Consider the following 13,141-nt stretch of genomic DNA (forward strand, 5'->3'; position numbering starts at 1 on the left):
AGGAGAAAAAGAAACGAAAGAAACCGCGATATAACGTTAATTTGAAGAAAAGGAACGGTGAAAAGAACGTGGAAGAATAAATAGAAAAATTGGTAACGTTTATAAGCACGACAAGTTACAACGAATTATCGAAAACTGATAAGAGCATGCGCTTGCAGAATCGATATACATTTGATGGTTACACTGTTGTATTTCTGGGTTAAAGACTTACATCGAGTTTAGCTTAAATTACAAAAATACACAAAGGCACTTGATAAGAATCCCCCCCTTTTTTTTTTACCTCTCTCGCTCTTTTAGTTCGCGAAGGTTCTTGTTCAAGTCACGATCCCATAGAACTCTGTCTTTCTGGTTCATCTTCTCTTTTTTTAATTAATTTAACAACAGCAGCAACGACGACGCAAACCGATGGCAAACGATAATGTATACCTTGGCTGGTCTCGCAATTGATAAATCGAATGGTCGATGACGACGTGTCGTTAACTCGCCATCTTCGTTTGAGCGAACAAAGGAACAATTCTTACTTAAAGTTACAAGATGTTCGTTTCTTTTGAAGCTTACGTCCTGTTACTTTTATATTCTTTCACTCTTCTGACTTTTGGTTCGATTTTAACAGTGCTGTAAGAAGATAGTCTTGCGATCTGTGAGTCGAAAAACGTATCTTTACGAAAGAATTTTTTAACAAAGAAATTACTTCGACACCTCTATTAAATCACAATTTTTGTCGATTTTAACATCCCTCTTATCGTAATTATATTTAACAGTTCGTTTCACGTTATACGTAGTCGCATATTATATCGTATTTGATTTATCTTTCATATTGTTTTGATTCAACGAGCCGCAAAAATTTGCATCCTATTGCTACCTATTGTGCGACACAATTCACAATTTAATATTGTCCTCGATTTTTAGTTGTTCCAGCCGTTGTAACAAAATAATTTCATTTTGATTGCACAATTCGAATTGTCTTAAATTGGCCAGAAATTTGTCAGAGCGATCTTGCGTTTAATTTGCAATTATTAAATCGCTATTAGAATTTATTTCCCATTTTTGATTATTCAGCTTTGATAACAGAGTTTCTCAGCTTCCTCTATTAAAATCGAAATTTATTCATCCGTTTTAAATTTAATTATGTATTATGCTCCTCAAACCGTTTCCCGTTCTTTCGTCGGCTTAACGGCCGATCTTCCATAAACTTGGTAACACTTTCTGCTTTAAGTCTGAACCAAAATCTTATCGTCTCATCGAACTACTTCGAAACGCTAATTCTTCTGACAAATAATCTCTATACATATTTTATAACACCAAAACTTGCAACAAGATTCTTTTCCAATTCGATATCCCATTTGTAAACACCGTTTTACAGCATTTTGGAAAATATAATACCGTTCTCTATGATTTTTATCATCCTTCCAATTTTATACTTTTTCGTGCGCTTTTCTTTCGAATGGATGCCTTTATATTTCAGCTAGCGTAAGCTATTAATCGTAATGGTTCCTTTTTTCTTTTTTTTTTTTTTCTTTTTTGCTTTTTTATCCTACAGCCCAGTAACTTGGCCCCTGAGACGGATATACCGCACGAACTATACTTGTTACAACACTGCTTCGTTTTAAATATATGCACAGGATACTTCGGGAAGACGGTTCAAGAATATACAAATTTACAGTTTATAGAGAATTCTACGAACAAGAATTCCGATAACAGTTAACACAGCTGATAAATCCAACGTAAAGGCAAAGCCAATAGATCGAAATATCAAATTAAAATGCCTTTCTCGTCTGAAGAACGTCAGAATGAAGGATGATAGAATGAAGAATTCTAGAGAATTATACATAAAAATATTTCGTCACTTTATTACAACCGGCTTTTTGTAAAAAGAAATATCGTACATGAAATAAAAAATAATAATAAGTGATCGTACATAAATAGAAGCAACATATATCAAAGACGAACAACAGTTTGTTATTACAACTCTGAAACACTTCATTTACAAAATGACACATACAATCAATTGAATATTCTTGAACCATCTTTCCCCAACACCCTGTATATACATATACACGAGTATATATATATGTATATATATTTATATATAATTCGGTTATACATAGGCATAGAGATCGCAGAAAATAGAGAGTGGGCCGTGTAGACGTGTAAATACGTATGTGTGTGCGTGTCTGTGTGTATGTATACGTGTACCTACGTACGGTCTTCTTTATTTTTCGTATTTGCTTTGAAAATGTTCGAAAAATGAATATTCTCCATGGTACCCGTCCTTTTAAGGAAAACACGCAATACAGCAACACGTCGATCATTTAACGATACATCTTACACATAAAACTAACGTGGACTTATATTCATCGTACATTAGGAATATATAAATATATACATATATATATTTATATATGCATATAAGTATGTATGTATATTTATAATAATATAACACACGTATCTCGCTGCTGTTCGTCATTCTTCTATATTTCTCTTTCGTTCATTCTTTTGTTCCCTATCTTTCTTTTTTTCTGTGTTAGGTAGGTACACAGAATTGTTTATCGTTAAACTTATCGTATATACAACTCGGATTAAAAAGATTAAATTGGTCTTATTGTACAGTAACGACGTAACATTATTGGCCGCTAATTCATGCCATGGTCCGATTTTTTAAATTCCTTCGTACCCGTCCTGAAATCGATTTGAACTACTTTGTTTTTCCCTTTTTTCTATCGTTTCTTCTTCGTCAGGAGTCTTCGACGAGTTTCACCAAGATTCGTCCTTTCGATTAACCCTTTGGGTCTGTCGAGTTCTTTCTTTCGACTAGGTTCTTCTTCGTTTTAATTCTCTGTCTCTCAGCTCTCTGCTGGTAGTCTCTTCGATGATAGAATCGTTTATAGAAATAAAGTTTTGATGTACCGAGAGAAAGCTCGAGAATCAAACACGAAGGATACAGATCTCCACTTTTCAATTATTCATGCAAATTATAATGTTCATTGCATCATAAATTATTCTGATCGTATCGGGAGCGAGATTTATAAACGCTAGAGTTACCAACGATCAAAGAATAAAACTCGCAACAAAGGAATTGAAGTGAAATTATGTATATGAAGAAATACATAATGCAAACGATACAGTGAACAGGAAATTATTCAAATTTCCAAAAATGCACAAAATACATCATAAATTTAGTGTAAAATACATACATTCCTGTGAAATGTTGCTATAAAATTATTACGAAAAATTATGAATTAAAATCATTTTGACCACTGAGGTAGTTCTAGCGTTAGATATTGAAAGATTCGAATATATATTTCATAAAAGAACTAAACGATCAAAGGATTAATCAAACCCTCTGTACGTATATGTGTGTGTGTGTGTGCACGCGCGCGCGCGTAATATATTTTTCCTCTGTATCATTTACAATTTATTTTTCATGTATAGACTACGAACCAACACAGACGATGATAACGACTTAACAAACTTATCATTATCGAAATTACGGTAGGTATCGAGCGGATCCTCGACGGAAGTTCTTAAGAGCTAACATTAATTAAAATTAATCGTTCGAAAAAGAAACAGTGGTCACGTTCGTTTTAATTAATTGGCACTTTGATCGCACCCCAATCTTTCCAGATTCCACTCTGGCTGTTGGAATGACCAATTTCGTCCCACGATTGTTTCCCCTTAAAATCTTTCAGATTATTAAAATGACACGTTTAAAGGTAATTTTATCGTGGTTCCTGGTCTTTCTAATTTATCCTGTCGCCGTTAATTCTAGAACACAAACACGCGTGACTTTTACCATTGAGAGATTTTTCATCTGTTGCAAATAAAATATTTAATCTTGCGTTATTAAGTAAATAAGATATCGAAGCGCTGATGAAAAATAAAATGTAATATTATGCTATCGAAATAAAAGTCTGGAGAGAATTGTACATTTTATAGACGTTTATGTTACTCGGATATCTGTAATAACGTTTGTATTCTAGAATTAGTGCTTATTGCAGTATGTAATTCTATTATACGTGGAATTATATTTCGCTGTCATATTATTATATTCGTTAACCCCTTTGCAACTCGAGTAGCATTTCTTAACAAGTTGCCAGTCACATTCGATGAACTATTTTTCTCCTATTTAATTTGACTGTTTCTCGGAAAGGCGTTAAAAAAAAACGTAAAAGAAGGAGAAACCTAAGGTGGAAAATTCGATGGATTCCGTGCCTCGAATATCCAAGATTCCAAAAATCAGAAGCCAAATCAGCTCGAGTGCTCGGAAACCAAATTGGCCATTCCAAACGGAACCGCGCTCGAACGAAATACAATCTCACCCGATTACTTGTCTCACGAATTCCAATCAGAATTCCGTAGCACCGTTCAAGGTTTCTAGCTTGTTCTGCTTAACCGAGCAAAAGTAAAATCTCTAACGTGTATGACTAAGCAGGTAGGCAGCACTGGTCTCGTTTATTCTATGGTCACACATAGAATTTTCAAACGTACAAGGACGATGACTCGTTATAAGAAGAAATTACAGAGACAATTTTATTTACAGTTAGGTTAATTCAATATGAAGGAGAATATAAAGTCGCGATGGAGCAACAACAGTAACTGATATCACTTAAAATATCGTTATTTATTTGATGATTACTCTACATTAAACTAATTAGATGTGTATAAGCTGAATATTATTAAAAAAATTTACAGATTATTTCCAATAATTTATTTGCTTCGAATATAAAATGAACAGTCTCGTTAGTTTCGAAACAAACGACGTACAATTTACCGATCGACGGGCGAAGATATTTTACAGATGATGATGTTATTCGTTTTATAATTATTCCGCGTTAATTAAACAGGTTAAGATATGTATAACTTGCATACCAGAAAAAGGCTCGCGGATCATAGTAGTTTACCGTTTATCGAAATTGCAAATCTCAAATATAAAGTAAACAGTTTTTAAAACAAACCACGTACAAATGACTGATCGACGGATGAACCTTACAGATACTCTTATTTGATAATCTCTGCGTTAAACCGAGTAGCAAAAGGATTCACAGATTGTAATAGTTTATATTCTTTTATCAAAATTGCCATAACGTGATAAACCTACAGAAACGTTTTACAGAAACTACGCTGTATATGATAATTACTCTGCATCGAACCAAATACTACGAAACGATTAAAAAATTATAACAGTTCGTGCCTTTTTATCTATCAATTTCAAACACAGAGTAAATAACTTCGTTACTCTTAAAACGATCAGCTAACCGACAGACGAAGATCCCTCTACGTCATGTTGACTTTAACTTATCTCAGAGACTTCACTATTGCTCGGCCGAACAGTATGATCTTCTGGAAGTATATCGTATCATGCAGGGGTCGCGTAATCGCGCCAAACAGCACCGCCCTTACAATCTACCGTCAGGTACGGCCGGGGAAAGAAAATTCACCCGCTCGCCTATTAGAGCACGTGAAGATTCTCGCAATTCTTGAACTTGCTGTCCTCTTTACCAAACAGCCAGGTTAGCATCTGTCTGGCCTTCATGCTGGCTCGTACCACGCCTCTAGACTTATACCAGTGGCCGCTGCCCTCGCTAGTCCCGTTTCCGGTACGGTTCTCCGCGTTCCCCTGCACGTTCTTCAGCCGTATCTGATTCAGAATCCCGACCAGCAGGTGGTCCACGTTGTGGTTGATCCCGACCGAGACCTCGATGAACTTCACCCGATAGGTGCACGCCATGCACTTGCCATCTGCAATGGCAGCACGCGCCGGATTAGAGAAGGGAAGCGTATATTTAAACATCGAGTTGCCAAGGGCGCGTGTAGGACGGTGGAAAATAACACGGTTGGTCAGTATATGCTGTTATCCTGGGTAAGAATATGAAAAGGGGGATCAGAAGAACTTTTCTTTTGATTATCAGGAGCGTAATATCTTCTGGTTGATTTGTTCGGCATGCAGGAAAAGAAAAAGTAGACGTAGGATAGAAAATTTCACTTGGCATTTACGTTGCTTTTATTTCGTCTTTTTCGTTATGTTATTTTCGTTCTTCCTTTTTTCCTTTTCGTTAGACTTTTCGGAGTCCCAATTGTTTCAACTATTAAGAGTGCAGTACGTTCTGGTTGATCTATTCGGGAAGCAGGAAGAGGAAAATGTTGATACAGGGTTGAAATTTTTACTTGGTACTCGAATCGATTCTTTCAGCTTGGACTTTTGGAATTTTTAATTCTTTTAATTATCAGAGGTAAAACATCTTTTGGGCGATTTGCCCGGTACGCAGAAAGAGAAGGAGGGTCGATACAGAGCTCAGATTTCTAGTTGGTATTTAGATTGATTTTATTTCTTCCTTTACGTTGGATTTTTAGGATTTTGAACGTACTATTCGCGAAAGAGAAAATGTGATATTTATCGAACTATCGTTTTATTCCGCGTCGTTATATATTATGTACTACGTACGAGAATATAGTATCTTCTATTTATACGTCCCACTTGGTTTGTCGAGAATGCAGGACGAAAAAGGGTTGTACAAGATTGAGATTTGAAATTGGAGTTTAAAGCGGTTTCATTCTCTCTTGAATCAGATTTTTCAGATATTGGATATGTCAATTTACAAGAAAGGAAATTTAATTATGTTTAAACGTAGTGGAAAAGCTCGGATTAATTGCACATTAGCGTCAAATATCAAACGTCAAAGGATCGTGTGAATGTTTTTGTAGCTTCGCAATTGATTTTTCAGTTACTCCGATAATAAAATATGTACATCCATCGTGTAAACAAATCGGGAATCACAGCATTTAATAATCGCGTCTGTCGTACTACGATAAATTCATAGTTCGATCATACGCAATTCACTATCACGCGATTTTCTCACGCGCTTTGCGCCTTTCGATACGCAAAATATTTTTCAAATATCTCCGCTAAAAGACCGTCTTCTCGATAAAACGTTTCAAATATTGTTTTTAAATTGTTTTAAATATTATACCAACGATCGATACCTTTATACGCGTGTATATACCAACCTTGTGAAGAAACCACTCTAGATCGGACCAGATCCACTTTATTCCCAACTAGTATAGCCGACTTTCCTCGGAGGAAATCCTGATCGTGGAGACGTTCTAGGTACTCTTCTGCTCTCTGAAAGGACGCTTTATCGATCACAGAATACATGATGACAAAGGCATCCGGGTGTATATTCTCCAATTCCGTCTGTACGAAACAAAAATACGAACGTACTACTTAGAAGAATAATATTAATACAAGACGAATTTGAATTAAATTATTCAAAATAAATCAACGTACAACTGGACTATATCGATTACGCTCTGATGGAAGATTCATGCGACGATTGATATAATTTTCATCATACTGTACAATGTTATATTTTCCTACGACGGACACCGATCTTGAGAAACTGGCAAGTCTCGTTAATTTAATATCACTGATACCGAGATCTATTCGTTGATCTACTAACCAAGTCGTCCGTTCGTCAGAAACTTCTATAATCGCGGAATTGTTATATGATGTTATTTTTGAATGTGCGACACTTTCGCCCGTACGTGCTTATCTACTACATGACACTATCGAGTCTACGAGAAATGAGCAAACAGACCCGCGTTTCTCTGCTAACCATGTTCTCGTAGATGCATAGTAGCAACTCCGCTAATAAATAATTTTCCCACTCCATCGTTCTCAACCATTCACAAAGATCCTTTCTCTTCCATTTAACACACTCTTCAAGCATACAAATCGGCATCATTCCAGGACATCGTAAACCTTGTAAAGCATCGCCTGAAAGAAGTCAAAAGGGGGAGCCGATCGAATAACGCAGCTCTCTCAAACGATGGGCGCTAAGCTTCTTTTGTAAAGCGCTCTCCGGCTAACACGCGGAACTCGAAAGCGGTTGCTCACCTTCGGGTTCGCGACGTTCAGGAATCTCAGCTCGCTCTCCTCGCCGTTCAGCATGACGAAAACGGATTGCTCGCTGGGTACGTCTGAAACAAAGAGGGAAAAAAGAAGATGAACGACGTGGCGCTATACAAAGCAGCTCAAAGAGCGTCGCTGAAAGAGAGAGGGGGGGGGTCGAAGGAAAAAAGAGGTATTATCGAGGAAAAGGGATGGAAAGATGGGAAGAGGAGGAGCTACAGATCCCTTTGATTTGCTGCCTCATTTATTTTTCCTTGGACCATCCCCTTTATTCGTCCGCGGCAAGGACGAGATATCGAGGAAAGGGGAGAAATGAGAAGGAAATCGCGTGGCAGAAAGGAAAATAATCGAATGGAACCGCTGTAAATAAACGAACGGAGACGCGCTAGCTAAGCGTGATCCCGCCACTCTAAATGCGTCCACGCGTCCGCTCGTCGACAACCATCGCCAAACGTCCGCCGCTTCCGGGAATTGCATCGATGCTGTGGTCCGATGATTTCAGCTGGTCGAGCGATTGTTGGTTTTGCGGTGAGATTTCAATAGTTTGGTAACGGGAGTTAAATGTTTGTCAATCTTTCGCAGAGAAAGAAAACAACGAAGAGAAGAAATAGGAAAATAAACGAGGAAAAGAAATCGCAACGGGCGACGCCAGTTAAAGCGATAGGTCGGAGGAATGAATTTTTTATGTGTAAACCTTCGTCATCCCGAAGATTTTTCGACCTCCTCCGAGAACTATTTTCCGGATAGTTTATTTCTTTCTTTCTTATTGCGAACAGGATAAATTTCCAATCGTGTGGAAAAAAGATAGAAATCCCTATCGAGCAATTAAAGAATACACGATACATAATGTCACGTGTTACAAAGCTTTACACCGATTGAAATAAATAGTCATTTTTTGAAACGAGGTACGTCGCTCGCGAAAAGCTTACACACAGAATTTGTACGTTTCGACAGGGACGCGATTCAGAAAGTCGGAGTTGCCTAATGTACTAGCAAATTGGATGAAAGGAACACGTAAATCTCAGCGACCTTAAGGGAGTGAGGTATCGATTGGTTATAGAAAGTGATGAATGTTTGGTCTATGTTCGATAATATTAGATTCAACTAACGTTGAAACGGTAATAAAGGTAGTAATAAAGCGAATGATAAAATTAGTAAACTTTCACGATCCCCTATAATACGGTCCCAACATATCTATTCCAATTAACTTTTACTTAGATTCGAGCCAATGCAGCTCAAAAATAAATTCATCAAGATACCGAAATATTTCTTACAAAGAAAGAAAAAAAAGAAAAATTACGCTTTGTAAACCGATTCTCTTCCAGTACCCGTAACACGGAAATTTCATAATAGGAAATTTCACCTCTAGTCGTCTGTTCACGAATACGTACAGCTCCCAAGCAATTCTTTGATAAAGCCTCTTGCTTCGTTCCGCGCCGTTTTACAGAAACCTCTTTCCGTCAGACCTCAATTTCCATAATTAAGATAATGGCAAAAGCTTTTCAAGAGAAACACCGTAGAAGTGGAAGAAGAAGTTCCACCTCGTAAACTGATAACAGACGTTCGCTGTATGTATACAAAGGGACGAAGAAGAGCGGCGACGAAGGAGGCAAACAGAAACGAAGAAAAAGAAAGGCGGGAGAAAGAAGAGGAGGTCAGACGATGAACAGACGCGGAGGCTGTATGATGTACGTTTATAGCAGCGGACCGGTGCAAAATTAACCGACGCTATTTCTGCCCGCCTGTTCCTGTACTTTTCTTTTTTACACCTTCCTGGAAACCGACGTGCCCGTTTCGCTTTCCTCGCGCGTTTCCTCGCGTCCCGCGATTTTCCATCGCTTTCCGTGCTTTCTAGCGATGGACTGAAATACGTCGCAAGTAGTTTCGAACATCGGCCCACTATATTCGTACTGTATTTCGAAGAAAAAAGAAGCATTGTTTCCAAGTAGATTGCAACTTAAACGCGATAGATTCGAAGTCTATCGATACTTTGAGAAACGAAGGAAGTAACCCTAAGTAGAATCGTAACCCTTTTCAAATAAGTTTGAAACTTTACGAGCATCTTTTCGGAAATTTTCTTAAAACCACGTTCCTTGGTTATCCAAATTGATTGATTGAAATTCATCATTTCAACAAATATAGTAATATTCAACGAATAGCAATTTTTAACTCTGTGCTAACGATCGACTATATCCATCTTGCTTCTCCGACTCTCATGACTCGATTGATATAATTGTAAGAGTACCGTCACTCTAATATCAAAGTACTTGTAAGTAGACTTTCGAAACTTTCACGTACTCGTTCTAAGGCTGGAAAACAGTTCGCGAAGATCAACGCCTCGCAAGTACGATGAATTAACGATCATACGTTATGGCTAGGCTGCGGATTTTTTATACAATTTCGTACTTTCATCAACGTAACCGAAGAAAAGGAAGCTACGTAAAAGTTTATCCCTCCCATTAAATATAACATTTTTTAAATCTTTACGAGTATTACGTACGTTCAGTTTAGTTGCGAGTAGCATTTCAATGTTATAAGGTAAACCGTGGGTATTGCATTTGATTTGAATTTATAAAAATGTATTGAACTTAATCCCATCGCTAGTGCTCTTCTCCTTCCATCTTTTGTTTTACTACGAGCAGACGCAGTCTTCCCAACACGGTTTCGTCGCGTCTTGACCTCGATCCCGATTTCAAAATTATCGTGTAAAACTCGACATCGGCCCCAATTTTTGCTTTCTGTCGGTTACTTTATTTTATGTTCGTTTGACTCCAGGTTCTACGGCTGTAGGAGGATATTATACGCAAAGTTTACTGGCTCGAGAAGCTGTTGGATAATAGACGTTCCGGTGCAACGTAACGTGTATTTTTTGAAAGATGCGTGTAATCCTTACTCCACTTCGAGACTTGACTTGTTTGATATTCTTATTTACGGTTGGTTGGCGAAGGAGAATTTTGTGGGATAAGAGAAGGGAGACCCGTGATTATGTTCTGGTAACAATTAAAGTTTTAAGAAGTTTGCGAGTTTGTTGGTTTACGAGTTCCACTGATTGTATTTAATTAAAAACTTTGTTGCAGGCTGTGGGACGCATAAGAAAATTTTTGTACGAGTAGTTGTTTTGTTTAGAAAAACGATTATTATTAAAGATATCTGCTGCAGGATTAACTTAGCAAATTTTAAATTTTTACCGCTGGAATAAAAATAGTAAGAAGTTAAAAAATCTTCATAAACAAATTTTGTAATTTATGTTGCAAAGATGCGTGAACTTTTTGTTTACAGCATCCAAGGTGCAATATGTTCTATTTATAAGCCAGGCTTCCAATAAGCGTGATTAAAAAATTTCATTAAGCTTTCCATAGTAGAATATTTTCTTTTTAACATGACACATCTCCTCGTCCCTTGTATCCTCAAAGTTTCATGAATCCCATTATTTTCCTTTAAAAGCGAAGATAAAACATCGATGATGTACATAACAGTGTTAAGCTGATTATGAAAAATATCTCGGGGAAAATTGAAAACGAGAAAATATTTAATGCCGAAGGCAACGTTCCTCGTATATCGAACCTCTCGTCCCATTTTTTTGGGGGGGACTGAAATGCAATAAGGAAGGAAGTTCTGGCGACCAAGTCTGGCGACGAAGTAAAGTACACCTTAAAGTTTCTTGACAACACAAAACTTTTGTAATGTAGTTATGCGTAGCGTACCCGGTGGAAATGGCAAAAAATATTTGGTAAACTGGACATCAAGCGTCATAAAGTTTTTCGAAAAATATTAAAACGTTTTATCTCATGGGAAAATCCAATCTTGTACCCTTCGTGTGAAAACACTATAGAAGTACTTTAGACTTTTAGAAATACCTCCTTTATAGAGATATTATAGAAATTGTTTTCTGCAGAGAAACTGTTTCCGCAAAAGTTGTTCTCTTCCTTTTGGCACCATTTCTCCTTGATTTTTTATCAAGAGGAAACAAGGGAATATTATGGAAATTTTTGAAAACAAAGCGCGTTTGTGTATTCCTCGACCCGTAATTAAATACTGTAGTTTCATCCAGAAACACAGCTAACGGAACACAATCTGGCTAGCGTCGTTTCGAGTATCCTGCACTGCGAATATTAAAGAGATTAGAGCGGTGGAAGAGCGCGCGTCAAATTTGCATTTAGAAAGACAGGGTTGTACCAGAAATTTCACCGCCCAAAGTATGCAATTACGTGGTCGCAAAAGTGACGATAAGGCGCGAAATAAAAAGTAAGTCGTGACACTAATCGCCATTATTTTCGGCATCAAGAAGTAAAAAGGTTTTCGACGTAATTGAACGATATACAGCGAACAAATATCTAAAAATTATAAATCTGTCAATCCTGAAGAAGTATATTTTTTAATCCCCGTGTTGTAGAATTCGAAAGCAATAATTTATACGGCACAAAGAATAATAATAATTATTATTATTTTGCTTAAAACGAAAAGTCCATTCCCACTTTATCCGTAATGATATTTGGAATGATTTTAAATTTCGAAACGTATTCATTTGTTCGCTTATCGGATCTTTGCAAATCTAACTTGCAAATTTAAATCACGTTATCTGCGAAGAATTGAGTAAAAAAGATGTATGTCGTATACAAGAACGAAAGAATCGTCAACCATATATTATTAATCTATGGAAATATTATACGCATAGTCATCTCATGTAAAACAGTTTGACGATCGAAATTATGGATTTCTACTCTCTGTAACACTTTCGGCGAACATTTCTACCAATTGTTCACTGATGTTTTCAATTCAATCCACGAGCCATGAAAGAAACTAAATTATCAACCTGACGTTATATTGCCAATCTGTTACAGTATCAAGTATAACATGTGCAAATTATAGACTCGAGCTGTTCGTAAGTTTTCGGCGAATTTTCACGTTCCTTTAATATCTAATATAAATTACTAATTTTTGATCAATATAAATAATATTCGTCAATCAAGCGCCTATTAAATACAAACATTTCAACTATACATATCTCTATATTGATGAAAGAAAGAAATGAAACTCTGTATTGTGATAAATCTTCACCCAAAATAACGCTGTTTACGTAACTCATAAATTAATGCAAAGAGTCTAACAACGTACATTGATTCGTCATAGCTATATCCACGCTTTGTTCTCGATATACCGCACATATTGCATAACGCCAGACCAGGACACAATATGACGGGATCCAGTTGCCGTAATCGTATGTAAATCGAA

The 13,141-nt window shown here is 36.9% G+C and overlaps 1 protein-coding gene across 5 annotated transcripts in view; it reads right to left on the minus strand.

The window, feature by feature from the left end:
• Positions 1-81: 81 nt before the first annotated feature.
• The window catches only part of LOC122568935 (GTP-binding protein RAD), a 78,836-nt gene continuing 65,776 nt past the window's right edge, over positions 82-13,141 (minus strand). For all 5 annotated transcript variants that reach the window (XM_043729258.1, XM_043729254.1, XM_043729257.1 and 2 more), the window contains 3 exons: positions 7,895-7,977; positions 7,006-7,192; positions 82-5,739 (listed from right to left, as the gene is read on the minus strand). In XM_043729258.1, the coding sequence (XP_043585193.1) occupies positions 5,450-5,739; positions 7,006-7,192; positions 7,895-7,977 (560 nt within the window). In that variant the 3' untranslated portion in view covers positions 82-5,449. The remainder of the gene's footprint in view (positions 5,740-7,005; positions 7,193-7,894; positions 7,978-13,141) is intronic.

Source organism: Bombus pyrosoma, linkage group LG7 (assembly GCF_014825855.1).
Source record: "Bombus pyrosoma isolate SC7728 linkage group LG7, ASM1482585v1, whole genome shotgun sequence".
In the NCBI taxonomy this organism is placed as follows: Eukaryota; Metazoa; Arthropoda; class Insecta; order Hymenoptera; family Apidae; genus Bombus; species Bombus pyrosoma.